The 25,425-nt window shown below is 40.6% G+C and overlaps 1 protein-coding gene across 2 annotated transcripts; it reads right to left on the bottom strand.

The window, feature by feature from the left end:
- Positions 1-1,339: 1,339 nt before the first annotated feature.
- LOC143266779 (C-type lectin domain family 4 member A-like) lies at positions 1,340-19,390 on the bottom strand. Of its 2 annotated transcripts, none has more exons than XM_076567951.1 (7): positions 18,338-19,390; positions 11,768-12,006; positions 10,041-10,157; positions 6,509-6,610; positions 4,085-4,236; positions 3,065-3,183; positions 1,340-1,879 (listed from the first exon to the last, which is right to left on the bottom strand). In XM_076567951.1, the coding sequence occupies exons 2-7, from the start codon at positions 11,811-11,813 to the stop codon at positions 1,732-1,734; spliced, it is 684 nt and encodes a 227-aa protein (XP_076424066.1). In that variant the 5' UTR covers positions 11,814-12,006; positions 18,338-19,390; the 3' UTR covers positions 1,340-1,731. The 2 variants fall into 2 exon arrangements, with proteins under 2 accessions (XP_076424066.1, XP_076424067.1); XM_076567952.1 differs by lacking the exon at positions 18,338-19,390 and adding an exon at positions 12,007-12,714 and having other exon boundaries at positions 11,768-11,911.
- Between the last annotated feature and the right edge of the window lie 6,035 nt (positions 19,391-25,425).

Genomic DNA, 25,425 nt, shown 5'->3' with positions numbered 1-25,425 from the left:
GGTTGGCTTGTTCTGTATACTGCCACTAATTAACATTCTGGGAAGGAGATGCATCCATGGGGTCCATGGAAGTTCCCCTTTATGGGTCCCTCCCTGACCTCACCTGATATGTCCCTCACTTTAGTTCTGCTTTGCACCTGTGTAGAGTGAGGACTGCACCTGTGAAGAGTGAGGAGTGCACGTGTATCTTTCTACATAAAAAACTATAATTCTATAGGGCAGAATCATTAGTTCAGTGTGTCATCCAAGCAGCTCATAAATTTAGAGTTATGGGATCCTGGGACTCTGCAGACAATTGACTTGAAGTAATGACATCCTTGGGACCTCCTGAACTTGAAGCTCAAGTCTGAAATGAGGACAGTCATGTGGAGGCATGGCCTGAATTTGTAGAATAATTTAATTAGTAAATCAAATATTTTTGGCTATGGATAACCAGTACAGCCATAAGAAACATTTTGGGGATGGCTGAGGAAATACAAGCAATATCACGTACCATATCAGAAAAGAGTTGTTAAATTTTCTAAGAGTTATAGTGGTATTGTTTTCTTGTGCACTGAATATTTCAGATGATATATAGTAAAATATTGCCTGAAATGTTATGTATCAAACTAACTCTCAGGGCCCTATCAAGTAGCATGTACATATATATGCACACACAAACTATAGATATAGATATAGATATATAGATATAGATATAGATAGTTATATAGATAGTTATATATATAGTTATCAAATTGTCAACAATTGATGATACCATCCAATAAACTGTAGTTTCAAAATACTCTTAGGAAGAAGTTGAAAGGGCCTCCAAAGTGTTAAGCAGCATGCAGGCTCCATGGGACATGTGGCTCTCCTCAATGTCCATCCACAGGACACAGGCTGTCCCTAATGTGGCAGCACAGGGTGGGACACCAAGAACAACAGGCGGTGCCAGTAGAAGGTTGGCTGTCATCTTCTTAGACTTGTTCTTAGGAAGGTCACCCAGTCCAGGATCAGCCACCATTAGAGGCCCACATCAGTCTCACGGCACCCACAGCACCTGACACACTAGCCATGGGGACCAAGTTCCTGAATGGTTCCTGGTAGTGCAGGTATTGGGGGACATGAGAAAATGCTGATGGAAGGGCACAAACTGCCAGAGAAAATGTGAATAAGCACTGAGGATCAAAGTGACAATAGGTAACAATGTCACCCTGTCTGTCCGAATTTTCTTAAGAAGATTTAAATGTTCTAACACCACACACACACAAAACAGACAACTATGTTAGGTAATAGAGGGTGTTGTTAACCTGATTGTGGTAGCCATTGTATAATACATTTCCATATCAAGTCAACAAAGTGCAATGTAAATATATATAATTTATTTTTCAATTATATATCATTAATATAAAGAGAGAGGACTAAGGAGAGAGAAGTTAGTGGAGGGTCCACAACATACAATTCTACCATCAAATAAGAATTTAGGAATCTAAGAATGGACAGAGAAGCTAGTGTGCTTCTACATATACACAAAGGGATCCTGTAGAGTCTTGAGTCTCTCGCACATGGGAAATCTCATTATATAAAGAGCTAAGGATGAATAAATAAGTATATGGGCACCAGCATTATCATATGGATAACTGTTGATGCCTGCCTAAATTTCTATGGTCATCTCTTCCACAAGAAGATCTTTGCAGGTATCTATGTAATGCTGGATAAAAATGCAATCCATGTTCACAGAAAAAGCTTGATTCATAAATATATTTTCTTCATCTGACAAACTGACTTCCGTACACAACTGCAAGAGATGTCATTCCAGCCCCAACTAGAAGAAGGATGATGTATTACAACACATTCTTCATTGTCATTCTTATTGTTGGGTTGTCCTGGGTGCCAGAACCTGAAAGGGAGAAAAGGGCATCAGGGTATTTCCCACAGTGATGCTGGGAAAGAGAACACAAGAGTAAGCAAGAAGAGGATGCGGTGGGAATTTGTGGAAATCAGATTCAGGTGTGTACAAATCAACCGTTTCCACCACCCATGTCTGACATGTCCTTGGAAAACAGGGCCACCTCAATCAATATTCTCTTAGCTTGTTACTTAACTGTTCTCCCAGAATACATCCCAGAGGCTGCTTTAGTCTACTTCATCCCTAGGTCTTGGTACCCAGGGACTCTCATTCCATGTGCTTCCTTACATGAAGAACAGGTCTCTCCTTATTCTTGTGTTTTAATACAGGGTTTTATTTCTTTAATTTTACAATAGTTATTTTAGAGACTGAAAAGATGTTTAAAATATCTAGATAATCTACTTATTTCTAATATCTAGGACAAGTAATTTAACATCCCCGATTCCTACTTTTCTTCTCTCAAGACTGAGAATGAGAATAACTTTACTACCTATATCTCACAACAGAAATAAGGATAGAATATGGGAACAAACTGTGACATTGGAGTTTTTAAATAATTATATTAATACAACACATAACAATATCAGAATGCGGGCTTTTGATTTATGAGAAATAATCAGTTATGATCTTGACATTAATTTTATTATAATGCTATAAAAAGCTGGGGAGATAACTCAGGAATTAAAATTGCTTGTGCTTTTGCAGGAAGCGTGCGAGTTCTGTTCCCAGCACACATACTGACACAGTAACACCACCTGTGACCTCAGCTCTGGAGAATCCAACAACCTCTCCTGGGCTCCATGGGCAACACATACACATGGCACACCCTCAAGAGAGACACAGATATACACACAAATAAAAATAATTTAAATCCTATTGTTAAATATAGATAGAGACTGAAAGCATAATGAAACCCACCATGGTGTAGCACCTTGGTTGGGTGCCCTGGATACTTATCATCCTACAATCTTCAAACCCAATTTCCTCATCTCTCCTGGAGTATCAGTGACATGTGTCTCACAGGACTCCTTGATGGGGAAATGGGGATAAAGTAACTCCATCCCCAGCACTCACACCAGGAGTGAGCTCTTTTAGTTTCATAACTAACAGCTGTAACAACCTAAAGTCTTCTCATGCTACAGGACCCAGGACTTCTCTAGGTAACTCTAGACTCACGTGGCACTTTCATTGTATGGTGTGTGATCAATCCATCGCCACTGTCGATGGCCTGGACCATGATCCGAAAGACCAATATAATAAACAACTTTAGGATCCAGGATCTTGGTGATGAAATCCTAAGAGGAAAAAGAGATAAAGCATTCAGCCTGGATGCAGTGATTCCTTTTCAATTTTAGAATTTTCATTAGATCTTTTAAAAGTTATTTTAACTGTACAAAATTATAGGTTCAATATGATGCACATATGGAAATATATAATAATCAAATCCTATTCATCTCTCCAGGTCCATCAACAGTTTTCAAATTATAGACTATTACTCATTAACTATACATTTTAGAGGTACACTGTGATATTTTACTGACTTTTTCCTGGTTGCACAGAGATGAGAAGACAAAGAAAGGATCAAGGAATAGAAGAGCCACCCCCACCCCCAGGAGTGCCATCTTCTCTGGCTGACCAGGACACAAAGTCATCACTCAGAGGCCTGATTTCCATGACATTGGAAACAATCTCTGTCCATGATCATAATGAATTCTCATCTCAGACTCACTCCCCTCTTCTTCCCCAACACCATTCTTAAAAGTTGTGCATGAGAGAATTTAGCAGTTTAAATCATTCTCCATTCACAACCTCAGATATTTCATTTCTGATGGCTGGCTGTGACTCTCCTGATTTGATCCCCTTTCCCTAGTCAGCTCTGCTCCCTCCTTTGTTAGGCAGTGGGTACTACAGGAAGCATTAGAGTGCTGAAATCACAGACTGCTCTTTCAAGCAGAAACATTTCATTCTTTCCTCCACCTCAGAGGTTGCATTTCTGTTGCCATGGTTCCTTGTGGGTTGTTCAGCTTCACTGAAGCCTGGGCAAGGTGTAGAATGCCAAGGCTGAAGCATCCTTTCTGGCTTCCTAATGGAAAACCTTCTGCCACATCAGCAACACCCAAGTCAACAAAACTCCCTCCTAATAAAAAGAGGCAGACAGCAGGCCAGGCCCAGGTCCCACTATCTCCCAGGATGCACCTGCTCTTCCTGGTTGTGGATCACCATCAGATGAGCACCCATGCTGGAGCACTTCTCCTCACTCTCACTCCAAGATGCTGAGTCATTCGAAGTGAAGTAGCAGTGGAATCTAAATGGCTTCCAGTCCTTTGGGCAACAGCTCCAGACTTTGTCTTTGGGGGAAGAAGGAAATGTAAGTGCAATGTCAAAGAGTCATTTTAAAAGCTGTTTGATGTGGAGACAATAAAAACCTGGGGTTCCAGGCTTCTTCAGATACAAGGATCCCCTACTCCCAGGGAGATGCCTGGCAACCCAAGCCTAAATCTATGAATACCAATTTCATGGCCCCATTGTCCTACTGGGGTGCTGTCAGGAAAACAGAGTGTAAGGATACTCAGACCCTGAGGACATAATGCCAAACAATCTGGGTCTTCAAAGAATAGAACTCATCATATCAAGAACCAGAAAGCTTTCATATTACATAAATATACACATATTTATACATGAAAACAATAGATCCCATTAACCAAGGCACCAAAATTTCAGAGTTAGCAGACAGATATTTTTAATTAGTGATGATGATAGTGGTAATCAATATATTATAACAAGCAAGATAACAAAACTATAGGTTTATCTAAAAAATTTAAAATGCCCATGATTGATGTTACAAGAAGAAAACAAAAACATTTTGAAACATGTTTTAAAAATATGTAAATCATAAACAAAAAAAGATGTAAAGAGATGAATGAAATTTTTTATCTGAAAATATATTTGAAGTATTCCAGGGTGTTAATTGTATCCTGAAAGCAACAGAAATATCAGAGAACCCTCAAGGGCAGAAAAACGAAAATGAAACAGAAAAATAAAGTCTCACGTTAAAACCCTAAATGTGTACAGATGAATGAAGTCCCCGTTGAAATTCCAAGACCTTTCATGAGATAGATGAACAAAACAATCTCTAAAATCATATAGAAGTACAAAAAAACGCTGGATAGCCAGAGCAATCCTGAAGGAAAAAGAATGATGTTGGAGGTATCACCAGACCTGACTTCAGGCTACACTATAGAGCATGGTCCCACAACAAAAGGAGACACATTAATCAATAAACACAAAAGAGAACCACAAACATGAACACACACAGCTACAGCCACAGGACTTTTCACTAGAAATACATATCTGAGGAAGTTAAGCTCTTCAACAAACTGTGCTGTGAAAACTAGGTACCGATGTGCAGAAGAATGAAGCTAGATCCATAGCCATTCTGTGTAAAAATTGACTTCAAAATAGACTCTAAATAGATTAAACACCTTACTGTGAGGCCTGGGACCCTGAAATTGTTACAGGAAAAAAATAACGACACAGATCAAGATGTAGGAATAAGCAAAGACTCCCTGAATGGAATTGCAGGCTTCTTCACAGCAAAGGATCCAGTGAGTGAAGAGAGAGAGATCTGCTGAGAAAGGCAGGAACCCCAGACAAGCTCAAATGGTCTAGGAAAACACATGTTTCCTAAAAGGTCTGTTGACAAAGACAGTAGACAAATTGCCTATTTAGGGCCAAACGGTGTATTCCAAAGACATCTCAGTTACAGATATCAAAGACAGTCGAGAATATTTGCTTACTCAGGGCCAAAGTGATGGATAGCGTTAAGTACTTCCCTTTCTTTCCTAAATCTAAGTAATACATGTTCATCAGTCCACCTTCCAGTTAGTTTACTAGAAAAACAAATTTTCTATTCAAATCTTCAGTAAATTACACTTTGTAGACACTGTAACTGAGAATGCAACAAGATCATCTCTCTCTCTCTCTCTCTCTCTCTCTCTCTCTCTCTCTCTCTCTCTCTCACACACACACACACACACACACACACACACACACACACACACACACTTGTGAAAACACTTCAGGGACTTCAGAAATGCCTAAGTGGTTAAGAGTGTGTACTGCTCTCACAGAGGACTGGAGTTCAGTTCCCAGTACCCAGAGCCTGTGACTCACAACCACATCTAACTCCAGCTCCAGGGATCTGACCCCCTCCTCTGCCTCTGCAGGCACTGCACTCACATACACCAACCCACACACAGGCACATGAATGTATACATATATTAATTAAAAATGAAATCTTAAACACACACTACTGAGCATGACTCCGTGGAGACACTCACATTCACGCCATTAGATTTCCTTTATTTTTTCTGGAGCTCCTTTCTGTTTCTATTAAAATTCTGCTCAGCCTAGTATTGCTTCTCCTCCTTGAAATTCTTCTTTGTTGACACTAGGGGGCACACATCCCAATTATGTCTGATTGGAGACTTATAAAAATGACTCCACAGGCATCTGGTACAGAGTGTGTGGTATGAAGTCATGTATCCATAGTGCTCATTGCTGACGGAGCTACCTGAGAATCGTGTTGGAAATGCTGATTTTAGGCACATTAAGTTTTACCTTTTGAGAGTGAATGCTGTTTTGTACACTCCAGGTCAGTGTAATTCAGTTCTTTCGTAATTGCTTTTTCATCAGGAAGCTGAGTATGTTGTTTAAACAAAGCTGTAAAACAGAATAAAACAATTCATTTTTCTGGTAGTGCTAAGAATTTTTTTTTTACTTTTCCTTCTTACATTCTTTGTAGAAACAAAACCTTTAAATGTCCAGTTACCTGAGTCATTAGAGGCTGTGTGGAACAGATTCCCCATTACTGCAGAGTGTGGAGGCTGTGGCCCTAACACTTGGGTATTAGAATGAGGAAGAATGGAAGTTTCAGGTCATCCTTAACTATACAAGTTACTATACTTGGTTGGTTGTTGTAGATAGCTAGTTAGTTTATTTTAGTTGGCTGGTTAGTTAACTTAGTTGGTAACTTAGTTATTGGATAGCTGATTGGTTAGTTAGTTAGATAGATAGATAGATAGATAGATAGATAGATAGATAGATAGATAGATAGATAGATAGATAGATAGATAGATACATAGATACATAGATACATAGATACATAGATACATAGTTATTTAGTTAGTTCATAGCTAGCATGGGCTACATGAGACCTTACCAAAAAGAGAGATCTTTTTTAATCACTCACAGCCAGTATTACCCTGCTCCTAGTAATTTATGACCACCCATATTTTAAGGAAGAGCTGGAAAGACAGGACAGATCCATGACCCTGGGGTCTCTTCAGCATTTCATGAAGGACACACTGAAGACTACATCTTAGGTGATAAGTTCTATTAAGTATGTGAGCACCCCAGGAATAGTGAGGGAGAAATGAGCTAATCCAGAACAGTTCCAGGTTACCTGAGCACAAAAGTTATAAAAGCGGGATACTGATCAAAAGAACTTTGTTTTCCTCCTCTTCTTTTCTGTATCTCCCTCCACCCCAGATAGCTCTGACTTCTCGGGGTCCACACATTTTCAAGGAGATCCTAACTTAAAAATAACTCACCATTCCACTAGAAATTTAACTTTCTTTCTTCTCTTCCTCATCTCCCACTTGTTCCTGGAGTCACTAGATTCCAGCTTTCACTTCTGCTAATTTACCAAACAATCCTGAACTAGATGTCAATGGCCCCTCATGACCACTGATCAGTCATCTTCCTGTGGGACTTCTCACATTACCCTGCCCACTTCTCTTCCTCCTTATTGTTGGGAGACAGTGACTCCCTCTGGTTTTGCCTGGTCCTGTTTGCTGCTGTTTCCTGTGCTCTTTCCTACCTGTTTCCTTCTACACCCACCTCTCTTAAAATGGAATATTGCATCCAGTTCTTTCTGTATCTCTTTCCCTCCAAAATCCTCTTCCTTAGTGGTATTCATTGTCCTGGATTGTTGAGGTGGGGGTGGGGAGTAGAAGTGGTTGTTTTGTTTTTTAATCTGTTTTTCTTATCTGCTATAAGCAAAGGTCTTCTAAAATGTACACCTCTTTCCTAAAACATGTTAATATGAATCACTAAAGTGTGCATCTGAGATTTAGGTGAACATAAACAAAACTTAAATCAGTGTATTCCAACTCAAACCTTCTACTCATCTTCTTCCTCTTCAAATAACTTCATGATTGCTGACTTTATGAAATCAGAATATTAAAGTCATATCTCACTCCTGTGTCCCCTAATTCTCAGCTATCAATAATTGACCAAAACATCACATCCTTTTGGTCCAACTTCTCTCCTCTCCTGAGCATCACTCACATGATCCTTGGATCAAATCCCTAGTGCTGCTCAAATGGATTCTGAATTAGTGTCCTAATTTTTCCTTCCCTTCATTTTCACACTCTGTAAGAGCAAACTTCTCTAAGTCAGTTTTAATTTGATCATGTCCTGCTTCACATTCTTCAGCGAATCTCCATGACTGTTGCACAATGCAAAACTGGACACACTTCTCAGACTTCCCTGTATGAATATCCATTTAGACAATACCTTTGCAGCCCCCTTCTCAAGAGACTGGTCTATGTCTACTTCACCTCATCTGAGCTGCTTGAGTTCTTTGGCCACTAAAATACACAAAGGCAAATGTGTGTGCGCTTCATGTTGGGCTTGACTCATGCAACCATCCTTCCTGAAAGTCTGAAGTTGCCATGGGAAGTTGGGTTGTCTGTTACTGATGTATGACTCCATGAGAATGAAGAAGTTCACCTAGGACCATGGGAATCTCCCAAGAGAGACCACTCTCAGCCAAGCCACCAAGAAATAATTAAATAAATAGTTCAATTAAGATACTAAGTTTTAAGTTGGTTAGTGGTTGAGTAACAGTTACTAAATAAAATAACATTAACAGTGGATGCCTGTGTAATATGGTATGCACTGTTTTGTGATCTGAGTCCAGTTTTGTCTGCCCCTACAGTTTCAAGCTTAGTTCTCCATTTTTGGAGCCCATGTAGGTTTCCTAGCAGCTTTACCCAGCAGGTCTGCATAAAGTGGATGATTGGATCACAGGCCTGAATACCAGGTATCTGAGATGATCTGCACTTGGCTGTGCTGGGGGAGGTCTTTTGCTCCACCCATTGGCATTCGTTTAAAACCGTAGGGCAGCGACAGTCAGGGCCCAATCGATTAGGATCCAGGTCCACAAGAAGATATTCTGTATTGTCTATCTTTTTCTCTCCCCTCTATCCTTCTATCTAATATTTTCTGCTGCTTCTACTCAAGAGTACTCTGGGGAAATGTGGGAGTGTGATGGCCCCCACACTCCATGTAGCACTATACATGACAGTAATGTGTACTTATATTTGCCCATGTTTTCCATGCCCCCACATGTCTAGGACATTGCTGGCACACACAGGTCTAGGTGTCATCTGCTCCAAGCTTTTCTTAGCCCCCTGTGCTTACTTCTTACTCCTCACCTGCACAGCATTTCCCATGCAATTTTTTAAGCACTGCTTCACTTGACTGTTCTCTCTACATTTTCTGAGACTGGGGACTGTAGCTATTTCTGAACACTCTACATGCTGCACAATATATAGTAAATAGATATTACTAATTATTGCATGAATGAATAAAACATCTACATAAAAATATAGTTTATGATTTTTAGTTTTTGAAAAATTTGAAGACCAATCTATAAAGAATTCCACTACTTTCTAAATTAGCTTTCAGGTCTCATACAATCTGGAACAAAAAATAAATGATTAGAAGGAACTCGACTGGAGCACTGTCCCTGGAATAGCTCTGTCCATGTCTTCTAATCCCTCTTCTCATTCTAAAATATAGATGCTTATGCATCCAAATGCTGCTGATAAGGAAATCCAGGTTTGTCCTCGTTACTGGGTCCTAACACAGATGCCCCAGAATTTCACTCTGTGATACCAACAAACAAATGCATGCTTCTCCAGTGAGATTGAATGACTTTTACAGAAGAGTTATTCTGAAACAGCGGGACATTCCCAGTGTCATCCATCTCTCCAGAGAGTGTCTGTCTCAGGTTTCTGGATCACCATCTGTCTAATGAATCCCTTTCCTTCTCTGTGTTTACTTCTCCCAGGGACATACTTACTGATCAGAGCAACTGAGAATGAGATTTTCAATAGCAGTAAAAGTATTATGAATGAGGTGAGGAGCAACTTGGAGAATCTGTGACAACTTTCATGACTCATGGTCTTCTTTTGAGGAGCTGAAAGACAAACCAAATTCATGTCTTGAGCTCTGTTCCTATTTCCTCTTCTTTCTCCTATTCTACTCTTTTTGTGCATGATAATCACTAATAACATGATGTTTGAAATAATAGGAAAATGCAAACAGGAAATATCAGTTTAATTATGGAAACATTACAATTTGTACAAAATCACTCATTCCTGAGTGACTGAGAATGACTGTTGTCAGTATTTTGGTATGTATCTTTCCAAGAAGTTTACAGCTTTGACATATAAATATATATTTTCCACCATTGGAACATCATAAACACTAATTTGTGACCATCATTTTCTTTGACATTATATAACCACTTTTTTAGTTTATGATTTTTTTGTTTTGTTTTTGAGACAGTGTCTTGGTATGTACCCCAGGCAGACTTTGAATGCATTATGTAGTCCAAGCTGACCTCAAACTCACAACAACCCCACTGCCTCTAACTCCTGAGTTTTGTGACAACAGGCTTGTGCCAGCACATCTGAACAAACATTATTCTATATTATCATGTCTTCTTTATCAGTTTTATTATGGTTGAATAGTATTTATTATGTACTTTTAAAGACTTCCAGCTTGCTTGCAACTTCAAATATGCAATAGTCAAAAAGTCACATTGCATGATACAGTCACCACGTTTTTAGTCACCACTTCTAAAAGAGTTACAATACTTCACAACCATGGGTGAGGTCCTGGGTTTTGTCCCATCACGGGAGGAAGAAAGTGAAGAAGATACTCAACAACAGGATGCCAACAGACTATGATGACATGTCAATAGATGGAGGGGGAAATCAGTATGCCATGGTTTAACTTTGAAACAATTTGTTACACATATTTATGTGTGTTTATATGTAGAAAGAATACAATAATAATATGTATGATGGGATTTTCTCTAGATGGTAAAAGACTACACCTTCCTTCTCCATTGTACAATCCAACAAACTTTCACATCTGTTTGCAGGTAACACACTTGTTTGAGACTCCAGTGACCCAGAGGCATGGCCAGTGGCTAACATCATCTTTGTCCTTTATATCATCACTCACTAGTGTTGCCAGAGTCTTCCTGCCTTGCCCACAGTCAGGACAAATCCTTGTCACCCGCCAGTCCCACAGCTGCTCAGACCCAACCAAGCAAACACAGAGACTTATATTGCATACAAACTGTATGGCCGTGGCAGGCTTCTTGCTAACTGTGCTTATATCTTAAAGTAACCCGTTTCTAGAAATCTACACCTTGCCACGTGGCTCGTGGCTTACCAGCATCTTCACATGCTTCTTGTGCTGGCGGCATCTGGCAGGCAGTCCTTCTGCCTTCCTGTCCTGTTATTTCTCCTCTCTGTTAGTCCCGCCTATCCTTCCTGCCTAGCCACAGCCGATCAGGTTTTATTTATTGATCAATCAGAACAACTTGACATACAGACCATCCCCCAGCACAGCCAAGTGCAGACCATCTCAAACACCTGCACTCAGGCCCATGGTCCTAATCATCCTCTATATGGACCTGCTGGGTAACGCCACAAAGAACCCAAGAAGGGCTCCCACAGGACATACAGATCATCCCACAGCACACTAGGAACATCATAAAAAATGCTTTCTTACCTGGAGGAGAGTCTGCATCCATGTCTGAGGAATCAAGTTTATTCATGAGGTTCTTGTTGATGAAAATGTTTTCTGAAAACGTGTTGAGAAGAAATCTTCCCCTGCCCTCAGAAGATGTGTGTCATACCTTCTTTAAAATAGGTCCTGAACAAGAACAAATTATCGCAATACCAGGTAGAGATGAGAGGAAATAACAGGAAGCTGCCCTGAGTGTGCACCATGAGGTGCAGTCCGCTGACCTGCAAAGGAAGAATCACAGGTGGAGAGTGCACCCAGGATCATTATACAATCAGAGAAATACAAAGAATGCAATGGGGGAGAGTAGAATACAGGAAGGAATGGAAAAGAGGAACCAGACCATTAGAGAAGTCAAACTTCTCACAGAGTTGAGATTCTGACACTCAGTCTGAGATGACCTCTACAATAATGCCTCCATTTGCGTCTTGTGTTGTGATTCCTACTCCTGCCTGGTCCCTGTAGAGCTGCCTCCTGATCTCTGTGAGGCTTTAACACCACACTCAAGTTGCCCCCATGGACCGAAGAGTTCTTCAACCCAAAGGTACCTAGTATACACCCAAGACTGTCCCACCTCATGGAGACAGTGTCTTCGCCCTCCTCAGTCTGTGGAACCCACACCATCTCTATCTGAGGCATGGATACTCCCCTTAACCTGCCTGCACTCTGACACCCAGTTCTTCCACACCCCATCAAGGATTTCCTCGCTCTCTTGAAAGTCACTGAGTTCCCACCTTGTGCTTTCCACTCCCACATTCTGTACCTTGCCTGGTCCATGAAATCAATGCCTGGTTTACCCTCTGTGGGGAAGATTCCCTCACTCTGTGGAGTCTCCGGACCCCAAACTCACTTGGAGCTAACACTGTGCACTAGGACCCACCCTCACCTCCTCAAGTGCTGAGGTGTCACACCAGGCTGACCTTGAGGACCCCTGCTCACTCACTCATTCAGGGTTCCGACTTCCCACAAGAAGGGGCCTCAAGCATTAATGCCTTCTCACCCTGCTTCAGCTCAGAGGTTCTGCACCTCCCCACTCTCAGACACAGCTGACCTTGTCACCTCTCAGGCTCTGAAGTCTCACATCAGGCTGCTGCTTGTAGACTCACTCCCCATTCAAGACACATTTCCCCTCACTGCTCAGGCTCCAATTCTGCTGTCAAGCCAGCCCTCTGCACAGACAGATCATAGTTCCACACACACCACTCTACCATGGAGGCCTACCCTGCCTTGTCCTGTATAATACTTTACTCAAAATTATATTATTTAATAAGGAAAATGAAAAATAGTGTTTCTAAAGTATAAAAGAGAACAAGAGAATTAGTCATTCTCTATATGTGGTTCAAGGACCCAACTATTCATGCATACATATCCTCTCAAATGTAACCACTTATCCCAGGAGATCTATCATTCAAACTCAGTTTACAAAATTGAGTTCTAAAGTTACCTCTCTCTCCCTTGGGGAAAAAAAAACCACAATGTGCATGACCTATACTTTCTCATCAACAATTTCAGGGCCTAACTTGCTTACAACACCAAACACTTATTTCTCAATCACATTTTATTTGTGCTTAGGGTTTTCCTAAGGCTAATTCTGTTTGGATCCTCAATGCATTTCCTCATTCTGGAGCCAAGAAAACAGAGTAATTTAGCATGAAATATACTCTTCTATTCTAATGTGGTGTTCAGGGCTAGTGATATGGCTCAGCAGGTATAGGTGTTTGCTACCATCCCTGACCACCCAAGTTCAATCCCTGAATATGGTAAGAGAAAACCATCCCCTACATGTTGTCCTAACGTCCATGTCCATCTACACACACACACACACACACACACACACACACACACACACACACACAGAGAGAGAGAGAGAGAGAGAGAGAGACAGAGACAGAGACAGAGACAGAGAGAGACAGAGAGAGACAGAGAGAGAGATAATGGAGAGAGAGAGAGAGAGAGAGAGAGAGAGAGAGAGAGAGAGAGAGAGATAATGTAGTGGATATTAAAAAGTCACACTTATAATACTGGTCAATGGCCATCACTTGCACAAACCTATAAATGAGGCAGAAAGACAGACAACCGCCAATGTAGGTCCCACAGGAAAATGTGTCAAGAGCATCAAAGTTTAATCCTTCCACAGAGAATTATGCAAACATACTATATAGTTGTGCAAACTACTTCCAGTCACCTTACATTATCTAGCTAAAGGATGCTAACAGCATCCTCAAAAATGTGGTGTAAACAGCAAAACAAACAATTAGCAAGATGGAGAGATAGCTTACAGGATAGGCAAAAAAAAAAAAAAAAAAAAAAAAAAAAAAAAAAAAAACTTTCCCAACAGAACTCATGAACTGAGTAGAGAATTCTCAAAGCAATAAATACCGATGGCCAATTGATACCTAAAAATGTGTTCAAAATAATTAGCCATAAAGGAAATAAAAATTTAAACAATTTTGGGACTCTGTTTTGTACCAGTCAAAATGAAGTGTAGACATAAGAATCCCTGAAAGAATATTGGGCATATACCCTAAGGATGATCAATCATCTCACAAGGACAATTGTTCAACTATGTTCATAGCAGTGTTATTTGTAAGCGCCTGAACCTGGAAACAGTGTTGAGACTGTGTTTCTCCCATGATAGGATTTGGTATGACTTGGGCTTGTGCATTCTTTAACAACCACTGTGAGTCCTATATTCAGATGAACTGTTCTGTCCAAAAGATACTGTTTCCTTAGAGTCATCCATCACATTTGGCTCTTAAACTTTCTGTTCTTCTTCCACAATGTTCCCTGAGCTCTATATGGAAAGGAGTTGTGGTATATATGTCTATAGGTAGAAGTTTTCCTGTGTCCATCACAGTCGGCAGCCGCTCAGACCCAAGTAAACACACAGAGGCTTATATTAATTAAAACTGCTCAGCCATTAGCTCAGACCTACCACTGACTAACTCTTAGATTTAAACTCAGCCCATTTCTGTTAATCTATATGTTATCCTATGTTCCATGGCTTTACCTGTGTGCAATTACATGCTGTTCCCTGGATGGCAGGCTGGCGTCTCCTAACTCAGCCTTCCTCTTCCCAGAATTCTCTTTGTCTACTTATCTCGCCTATACTTCCTACCTGGCTACTGGCCAATCAGCGTTTTATTAAACCAGTGTACAAAAGCATTAAACCACAGCATTCCTCCTTTCTATTTAATTAAAAAGGAAAGTTCTAACTTTAACATAGTAAAATTATATATAACAGTTATCAAGCAAGAATTATAGTTACAATATCTAGTTTATTTATATTTGGCAAATTCAAAGAAAATATTCTACTTATCCTATATTTGTGAGTCTAAGGTTTCATATCTAACTTATCTTTTATCATAACTAAGGAAAATTATAACTATATAGTCCTCAACTATATCAAAAAACTCAGATAATATTACCTAATAAAGGGGAAGGGATAGGTATAGGATATTAAGGTAGATTATTGTATATACTAGTAAACTAATTTAGTAAAATATCAACCTTAGATAAATTGCACTGTTATGGATTCTTGTATATTGATAGAAATGTAAACTATTTTTATATTCTTATTCCAGATAATTTGTATATTGATACAAATACAGAACTGTATTTGTTGTAATGTATATAAATTTCTACCCATATTTGAAATGTTTTGTATATTGACAGAAATGTAAAATTATATTTGTTATACTGTATGTATGTTATACCTCTGCTTAGGATATTTGGTATATTGATATATATTTAGGATTATTGTCATATTGCATATTGTACTATACATTTCCAACTCTGCTTTAGCTATTTTGTGTATTATCACAATTTTGATGTCATTGTCCTTTTACTGTACATTTGCTTACAGACTGTTTACCCTGTTTACGTGAGGCCTTAGTCCTTAGGTTATCTAGGCAGGTAAGACTTACAGATTTATAGTTACCTATGTTTGTCATCTCTATAGTTACATTAGTTAGGTTCTCCAGACTTACGGAAACATATGTCAGATGGATAGATAGTCTTCAAACACTTCATAGACCTAGAGAATATAGCATTTAAATGTTTTGATAACTTGGAATTCTGTTGACAAAAGACACGATTGCTCCTGGCAGTACTGATATGATCCAGAGAAAATGTTGGGCTTCTCAGACATTTCCATTTGGAAGTTTGTCTTCACCTTGGCACAAAATGGCCTACTTGGCAACAACCTGGCCTTGCCTCAACTGCTGACAGTAAAATGGTCTGACAGGTACTCTAGGCCTATAGCCAATTTGAATGCACCAGTTATGCTGAGAAACTTTAGGTGACCATCCAGGCTGCCAGCTGTCTCTGTCTACTCTCACAAGACTCCCAAAAGTTGCTTGCATCCTTCTCCCATTTCTCAGATGCTATATTCCTTCTCAGGTCTTTGATGGAATTGAAGACTAACAGTTATAGTTACAATCTTCTTGTATCTTAGCTAGAACATATTAAATATTAGATTTAGGTTCTTTAGGATAGGACAACTTTTAGAATGATCTTTGTAACGTGCCATTTACCTATGCTCCAGACTTCTCTGGATTTTAGTATGTGTCTCTTGTTTCATAATGTTTGTGTTGGTTGTAGTTCCATCTTGTCTAGGTCATTATCCCTTATTCCTTATGGACAATATTTGATAATCATTCCTATTGTGTATAGTTTTTTATTAGGTTAGAACTTTGTTATTTAGACAAAAGGGGGGGATGTAGCGGGTACCTGTTCCTGCTTTGACCTGGAAGTACTATCCCCATTGAGGCTTCTAGTAACTATAACCCCTACCTATGACCTGCCACTGAGGCAAGGCCAAGATAGAAGCCCTTAAGACTTGAGATCTGGATGTGCCAGCTGTCTTGGTTCTGTGTGATCCTGAATCCTGGATGGTAGACCAAGCAAAGTTCCGCTGAGAACACTGCTGGACTTCACTTCACATCTTGTGGATCCCATAACCTATCCATTTACTTGTTGTAAGTTACCCTAAAATAAACCTCCCTTTTAACTACATTGAGTTGCCTTAATAAATCCCCCATTATATGTGCCAATTAGGGGGAAGCATTCTGCTTATTCACTGTAGCTTAGCCAGTGGTGGGTCTCTGTATTAATCAGAGAGTTATTGGTTGCTGTCAAGATGTTGTAGCCACTATTGCACCAGTGGGTAGGTCTTGCCAGGTCAAATCATGCTTGTAGCTCCCAGCGTTTAGACCTGGATAAGATTGATGATTACTTTTCTTCTCCAGGGGCATGGACAGCACCTTCCAGCATTATGATAGCTAGACAATAGGGATGAAGTTTCTATGTCAATGACAATATTTTTTTTATTTTTTTTTAATTTTTTTATGTCCCATGACATAATAATCCATGAATAATCTGGAGCATTATTCACAAAGGCTAAATTATAGAACAAACAGTCGTCCAACAGCAGAGAAATGGATAAACAAAGTGTGTACAATGGAATTTTTCAGCCATAGAGAAGTCAAAGTTATGACATGTGCAGGCAAATGTATGCTAGTAGGGATAAGTACTAAACCAATCTCACCATGAAATACAGTATATGTTTCTCCTTTGTGATCCTTAGATTTTAGACAGATCCATAAACTCTGGTTTCAAACAGAACATAAAAATAGAAGTAAAATTTTCTAGAGGAAAGAGGGATTGATGGGAAGCACCAGGAAGAGAAAGGGCAAAGTCAGGGAGTATGTGGGAAATGTGCTCAGCGTGTATTCTGTAGGTACATGAAAATGCCCTATTCAATTATACCACATCAAAGAGTAACACAGTGAAACATTTCAAAAACAATAAAGTAAATTAAAACTAAGAAAAGCATTCTGTAGAACAGTCAAGAATGATGGCAATAACCTATGATGTTTGGGAGTCTACCGGACCTACAACTAAAAAGAAGTAATACATTCCTGCCACTGGAGTTTTAATTACCAATCCTGTCTAGTAGGGACATTGTTTCCCTATTATAGGATGACTCCATTTTAACACTTGTGTGTGTGTGTGTGTGTGTGTGTGTGTGTGTGTGTGTGTGTGTGTGTGTGTGCATAGCTATATTTTAGAAATCCTCTATGGTAATATGTTTCAATATGACTTTTTGAAAAGGTCTTTAGTATTAGTTATCCATCCTATATTACTTCACTTACACTATCCTCCTCTCCCTGAACCCAATAAAACCCTTCCTGTTTCATCATTCCCCCTTTTTTAGTAATAGAAGAAATTATTTTTATTGAGAATATGTTTTTCATACAATATATTTCTAATACAGTATCCAATCCGCCAATACCTACCACATCATTCCCATTTACACACCCAAATCATTATTCTCTTTTAACCTTCTATAACACTACATTCTATTGCTCCTTCTTTGAAAGCCCCTCCTCCTGGCCCCTTGGAAATTTCCTCACCTCTATGGGTTTAAAAACAAAACACATATCAGAAGATTCAAAGCTAACATCCACAGCTAAGAAAAAAATGTGCAACATTTGTTTTTCTGGGTCTGGATTACCTCATTCAGAATGACTATTCCCACCTTCGTTCACTTACCTGAAAATTTCATAACTTCATCTTTCTGAACAGCTGAATAATATTCCATTACATACATACACATTTCATTATCCACTCATCATCTGATGGACATCTAGGTTTTTCCTTCTGGCTATTGTGAGCAGAGCATCAATGAACATGGATGAGCATGCATCTCTAGATTAGGAGACGGAGTCCTTTGGGTAAATGCCCAGAGAGGCACAGCTTGATCGTGTGGTAGACATTATTTTTAGCTTTCTGAGGAACTCCACACTGATATTACAGTCATTACACCAGTTTGCACTCCTGCTGGCAATGAATAAGTTGTTCCCCTTTCCCACATCCAGCTCAGCATTTGTTGCTGCTGGGTTTCGTTGTTGTTGTTTAGTTTTGTTTTGCCTTAATCATTCTGACTTGGGTGAGATGAAAATCTCAAAGAATTTTTAAATTGTGTGGCTGAAAATTTTTTCTTAATTGTTTTTATTGAATTGTTAATTTCCTTCCTTTTGAGGGAGTACTTTCCTGTTTCTAAAGCTCTTTGTATATTCTATATAGTAACTCTATCAGATGTACAGCTAGTAGAGATTTTTTTTTTCTCATTCCAAGGACAGCCTTTGCTGTTCAGAAGCCTTTAGTTTAATGAGGTCCCATTTATTAAATGTTGGTCTTAATTTCTGGACCATTAGAGTTCTGTTCACAAAGTCTTTTCCTGTGCATTGAAGTCAAGCCTATCCCCTATTTTCTGCCCCATCAGATTCAGGGTCTGAAATATTATGTGAAGGTTCTTGATCCATTTGTTTTTGAATAAGTCTGATCAAACATTCCTTAGAACTCTAGTAACAGAAAAGGAAAGCTGGCCCAGCCCCTCCCACAGATTTTTTTCCAGAGAAGTAGGTTCTGGAGCTCAGACACTCAACAGTGCCACTGTCCTAGTCTTCCCTTGGAGGCTTGTCCTTTCCCCTGGGTTTGTTCTAGCAAGTGTCAGGGCTAAAACAGGACATCATCTGCAGTTTATCCAAAGTTCCAAATATTTCAGCCAGGTGTAGCAGCACACACACACACACACACACACACACACACACACACACACACACCCTGGAGATAGCAATGGAGGGGAGGCATGGGCTCCATGTGACAGGAGGCTGGGCTCCGGGGATGGGCTCAGGTGATCAGAATCCTCCTGGCTCCTGGCCCTTTGCCTCCAAAAGCTCAAACAGCTCCTCTCTGGTCCACAGAGAAACTTCCCTGCCCTGGCATTGTGGGAATTGTCTGGGAAAGGCTGGATTAAAAGGGTTCCCATTTGCCCCATTAAATTACAAACCACAGGTCTCTCCTCTCCTGACACCTCTGCTCCACTTCTGAACCAAAATGACACTTGTTTCTTATTACTTGGGCAACACCTAATCTCAGCACTCAAGACCAGAGCAGGATGATCATGATATTAAGGGGTGTTTGGTACATTAGAAATGGTTCAACTTTGTAGAAATAGAAGGTGATTGGATGTGCTTTGCATAATCTTATTTTGAAATACGATGTCTGATAGTTTTATCCTTTTCTAAATAACATTTTTATTTACTCTTTGATATATTAATACAGTCTATTATGATCATATTCTTTCCCGTATTCAACTTCTGGATCTTCCCCAAACACCCTACCCACCCAACTTCATGTTTATTTTCTCTCATTGAAAGAACAAAAAACATGGAGTCCATTTGTGTTTGTCGACTGCTCCTGAGCATGGGGCCTGCCCTGGAGTATGGTTGATATACCTGGTGACACTCCACCAGGGAAAGCTAGTTTTCCCCCTTCCAGAAGCTATCAATTGGGAAGACCATCTCTGTTAGGGTGGGACTCTGTGCCCAACTCCCCTCCTCCATACTGGGATTTGGTCTGGCTTGAGCTTGTGCAGGTCTTCTGTATGCTGTCACAGTCTCTGTGAGCTCATGTGTGTATCTGCCCTTCTTAATGGAATGATTTAAAACCTGAGGACCTAATTAAAATATACACACCTCTTATTTATTATACTTTGGGAAAGTCATTTAATTTCTTGGTATTCTCAGTTGCCCATCTTAAAATTTGGGACTACAGTACCATGGCAATACAATTGTATAAGAGAAGAGAGATTTCCTGCTGGGATATACCACATGAGAATGAGAAACCACAACACAGAATCACTCAGGCCACATACAGAAATGCAACATCTTAAAACAAGAAAATAAGAGTTGTAGCATTCAAACCTATTCAACCCAGTACACAAATTATAAAGTAGGAACTCAAAGGGGGAAGGAAAGACATGTGAATAAGAGGAGAAGAGAAACCATGCTGTGAAAGAACTCTGTCCTAAGACACTCTGCAGCAAGCATAAGTTCATGCACTTCTGTATACAAACATGGTTTCTGGTAAACCAGACAATGTGAGCAAACACTTGAGGCCCGCAAAACATCCATTTTGACTAAACAGCCAAGTTCTGATACCACATTCTAGAGGACCATTGGCCCCTCACCATTGTGTGGGCTCCCACTTCCCACTCAGCTGCCTCCAGCAGAGGGAAGGCAAAGCTCACATCCTGGTCCTTCTGAAGCTGCTCCTCTGAGCTTTCTGCTTCCCACTGTCTTCATAACTCACTCATGGGCTCTCTCCACTCACTGGGCCACTGGCCACATCCTGACACAGCTCTGGTTAGCAGCTGTGGGAGGAGGCTGTCTCTCTCCTCATGCCTCTCTTCCCTTGATCCCTGCGCTGCTCAGCACCAGCCTTGAGTCTTTTGGGTTCACAGCACTGTTGGCAACAGTTGGGAGAACTAATGGATCATGATATACCAGAAGGGAACTTAAACTAGTTACTAAAAATGGGATCATTTGAGTTCCTCCTGCAAATGTCTTCCAGCTCACACCCACATGCTCAGCCTCCAACTCTTCCAAACACTGCCCTTCTTGAAATCTCCTCTGGCTACTCCCATGTTCAGACACATAACAAGCAAACAGCACATGTTTTGCTGCCTTGAGGTCCAGCCTCCAGCAGCACAGGGCTTGAGGGGAAGCCTACAGAAGCAGGAGACCTGGACTTTTTATCTGCTAGATTGGAAACACACACACACACACACACACACACACACACACACACACACACACACACACACACACACAGGATCTTTCTATCATCTCTCTCAGGTCTTCATTTCTCTCCTTAGCTCTATCCATAAATGTCCCTTGTGTCTCTCTTGATGTCTTCATTCTGACTAACTTGATTTCCTCCCTTACAGCTTATATACCCCAGCAACATCTTTCAAGTATTATAAAGTGGTGGAGGGTGGAGTCAGCATGCAGATGTAGCTCATGGACACAAAGGCAGGATAGCCCTGGTCCATCAGAATTTCTGTCTTTTCTCTGTCCACAGTTCTGTAATATTTTTGTCTTGTGGTTGGATTCCTTTTATTTTAATTATTTTAAAAAAAAGTGTGGTGGCAAGCTGTTCACCCCTGTGATCTCCAGCAAGACGTTCCTGCTCCGAGGAAGGCAGCGTTAGGCCGGCCTGCCTGGCCATCAGTGGCATGCATGCCTGGGACACTCATAAGAGTTCTTTGGATCATAGCTGAATTTTCAATGTTTAATCGACATGGATCGGATCTTTGCATGGTCTTCTTGTGACTGTTAGCACTGTTTTGTAATTTTTTCCCCTTTTAAACTTTCATTGCACCTTAAGCCCCTCTGCGTTATGATTTTACTGATGAGCAGAGACCTGTAGATACTGCCACCGTTTATGTATTATTTTGAAGGTGAGAGACCGACAAGCACAACAGTCCTTTTCATCTGTTGGAAACTTGAGCTCGTGTCTGTACACGCAAGGTGCTGCTCAGAGGGGACCCCCTTGGGATGCCAGACACTGGGGTCCTGAGCTGCTGCAGCCTGAGGATGCTGGTCTCCTGGAGGATGCTCATTACAGATAATCAAAGTTGGGATTTGGTCTGATTAGAGCAGTGACAGAAAGCCTGTGTTCCAAAGGCAGTTGTGTGGCTGTAAGTGTTCAGTGTATTTATTTTGAGAGTAAGGACCTGTGATTGTGAGCAGATAGTTCCGTATCTATGTGTCGTGGTGAAGCCCATCCAGCTTCTCGGCATCTTTGTCCAGTTAGCTCTTCACTCTCTGTGTACTGTCTCTGTTTTCTGTGTAAACTCAGCCTCTGCAACCAGCTCTGACCGCAGAGCCCTTGGCCTTCAAGTGTTCCACTACTACAGAGGCCAAGGCAGCTTCCAACAGCACCTGCTGCCTGCCTGGCTGGTTCCCTGACCCTGAACAGCCCTCACAGTGACTTTCTGTGGTTAGCCAGAGGCCTTTGCTCAGGTCCCCTTTTGTTCCTCTTCCCAGCTGGGCCCTGTGGTCCACATCACTGTCTAACTGCCTTAGATTGCTTAGCATTTGTGCAGAGGTTGAGCATGACTGAAATCAGTGCCGAAGGCAGTTAGGTCCTTGTCTAGAGAAACTGTGATCATTTCTGCCTTCTGCCTCTGTCTGTCCCTGTCCAGGACTGCTCCTGTCCTGAGATGCTGACTGACTGGAGAGCCAGTAGGCCAGCACAGGCACAGCTGAAAGCATTTCTCCTCCATTTCTTCTGACTTAATTTACCAGTAGGGTGGAACACTGGAGGACCTGATCCTTAGACTTTGCAATTCTACCCATTCATAGGTGTCAATCCCGAGCACAGAGAGAGTCTGTCAAGGAGAAACACTGAATTCACCATTGTCTTTAATTCACCATGTGGACAGTGCACTCTTGAGTTTCTCATTCTGCTTCGCCAGGGTGAGGTTCCTGCCAGGGCACTGCTGTGTGCAAACTCTTTCTGTATGACAGACAGGGACTTCTTGGCATCTTCAGCACTGATGGATGGGACAGCACAGGGAGCCATTGTCCCCTCCCCCATCACTCTCCTGCTCCAAGGCCAGTCATTAATAAACCAAAGGAGCGTGTGATGGTCCTGCAGTTGCCTCGGACCTCTTCTCAGCACAGTGAGACACTGTACACAGGGCACCGGCCTGGTGCCCTGGAAGGTTCCAGTGAAGTCAAGAAAATGTACAGAGTAACTAATCTTGTACATGACCGTTTTTATGGAGGCTTAAGGATGCTGGCAAGGAAGCAGGAAGGCAATCTTCCCATCCCTACAAGAGATTATAAACCTTGGGAACTCGTTTGTTCCTTCATAATAACTCATCTCATTTTTAAATTGGAGCTAATAGGATTTTGTACCCAGAATTTACTATATTGTTAATACTTTTCTGAAATACAGGGTAACCACTAGTACGCAGGAGGAACAGCAGTTTGAACCACGTGGATTCTGGTAGCAATGTGTGCTGGGTGCAGCCTTTCCAGTGAGTCTGGGAAGCTTTGTCCATTAGCTTCCCTGTGGTTAAATAGAGCTGTTGGTGCAGAGCAGCTTGCCTTGATCTGTTCAGTGACTTCTGCTCGTCACCGGAAGAGAAGACAGACATATTTTTATAATATAAGCATACTTTTTTTGTACATTGTGTTCATTCTTGAACAAACTGAGCTCACTGTTGGCTTGTAGTTATTAAAAAGAAAGTATTGATTTTGATTCAATAAATGTGTTCCTTTAGTCCTGAAAAAAATTATAATGTGGTTACATTCTAATTTTCAAGTGAATGATTACAATGAATACAGGTAGAAACATGTCTCCCATTTCCCTTTTGTGCTTAAACAAAGTCATCCCAAGAACCCACATGCATTCACCTCTAAGTAACTTGTTATAGATTAACAGAGTGTAAGCAATCGGGGTGTTTTTCTCAGTCAGTTCTTTTGCTGGCAGGCTGCATTTGGCAGTTACAAAGAAAGGACTAATCATTTTATTACTTATCTCAAGAGGGAATCTTAAAAGAAATCTTAGAAGAATCACAAATCTAAACTTTTATATTTGAAAAACAATCAGTCATCTCTACTTTAAATCTCAGGGGGCATACCCATTCAGCAACAGGTTTATGGTTTTTTGTTTTATATCAGGAACCTGAGGGCAGAATGGGCACAAGGAATTAATCATCACCTTTGGTAACCAAGCAATCCTAGCAAGAAAGGCACAGCAGCTGGTAATACTTGGGCTGCTTTGTTCTTGTTCCCTGACTTTAACGAATCCCTCACTCAATTATGTGTCTTTCTGAACTTTAGATTGGTTTCCTAGGGTTATCCTCCTCAAAGCTACTCATAAAAACATCTCAATCTAACTGTAAGTTACTTTTCAAAGCTTTGTTTCAGCTATGATGCACTCTGAAATTTATGAACACATCTCCCAACATTAAGATTAGAAGAATTTAAGCTAGCCGGGCTTTTGGGACTCAATTGTTTTTCTTTTCTTTCTTTTTTTAAGACATTTTATTTTTATTTATTTATTTTTATTTTTATTTTTTTTTTTTTTTTTTGGTTTTTCGAGACAGGATTTCTCTGTGTAGCTTTGCGCCTTTCCTGGGACTCACTTTGTAGCCCAGGCTGGCCTCGAACTCACAGACATCCACCTGGCTCTGCCTCCCGAATGCTGGGATTAAAGGTGTGCGCCACCCCCCCCCCAATTGTTTTTCTTAATCACTAACCTAAGCCACAGTCTATATGGCTCCTCAGTAGAAACTCATGTGTTCTAGCTGTATGACACTTCCTTGTTTTGTTTTTTATCCTCTGCAGCCTCTGCTTTATCAGAGGCAGGGGCAACATTTTATCCCACCTTTACCTATGTTAATTTTTCCACTAAACTAACCTCTATCATAACTCCTTACTATATTTGTTAAAAACCGCTCAATCATCAAAATCTTATTTAAACTAACATTATTATCGTATAAAATCATTGCTTAGGAGGAAATCATCTTCATAATAATCCACAGGTAAAACTTGACTCTCTGAGTAAAACTGTCCAGTAGAACGGGATATTACCAAGAGATGATCATACTGCATTAAGGGCAGTGGGGATCTCCGTACACTCATTCTCACCATGCCAGATACCAGAGGAAGACGGCAGCAGCAAAGATGGAAATGCACAGCAGTAGCAAGAGACGTTCTGGGGCTGAGGTTCTCAAGGCTATGCCTATCCCAGATTCACCCATGAGCGTTGTGATTCCT

This window comes from Peromyscus maniculatus, chromosome 3 (assembly GCF_049852395.1).
Source record: "Peromyscus maniculatus bairdii isolate BWxNUB_F1_BW_parent chromosome 3, HU_Pman_BW_mat_3.1, whole genome shotgun sequence".
In the NCBI taxonomy this organism is placed as follows: domain Eukaryota; kingdom Metazoa; phylum Chordata; class Mammalia; order Rodentia; family Cricetidae; genus Peromyscus; species Peromyscus maniculatus.
The sequence above is the reverse complement of the archived record's forward strand: the minus strand, read 5'-3'. Positions and strand labels throughout refer to the sequence as shown.

Excerpts from the sequence above, each read along its gene's own strand:
- LOC143266779 (XM_076567951.1), bottom strand. The coding sequence starts at position 11,813 with ATGAATAAACTTGATTCCTCAGACATGGATGCAGACTCTCCTCCAG. Across the intron at positions 4,237-6,508 it reads ACAGCATTCACTCTCAAAAG|ACAAAGTCTGGAGCTGTTGC; the intron begins GTAAAACTTAAT and ends CTTCCCCCAAAG. Across the intron at positions 3,184-4,084 it reads TCCACAACCAGGAAGAGCAG|GATTTCATCACCAAGATCCT; the intron begins GTGCATCCTGGG and ends TTTTCCTCTTAG.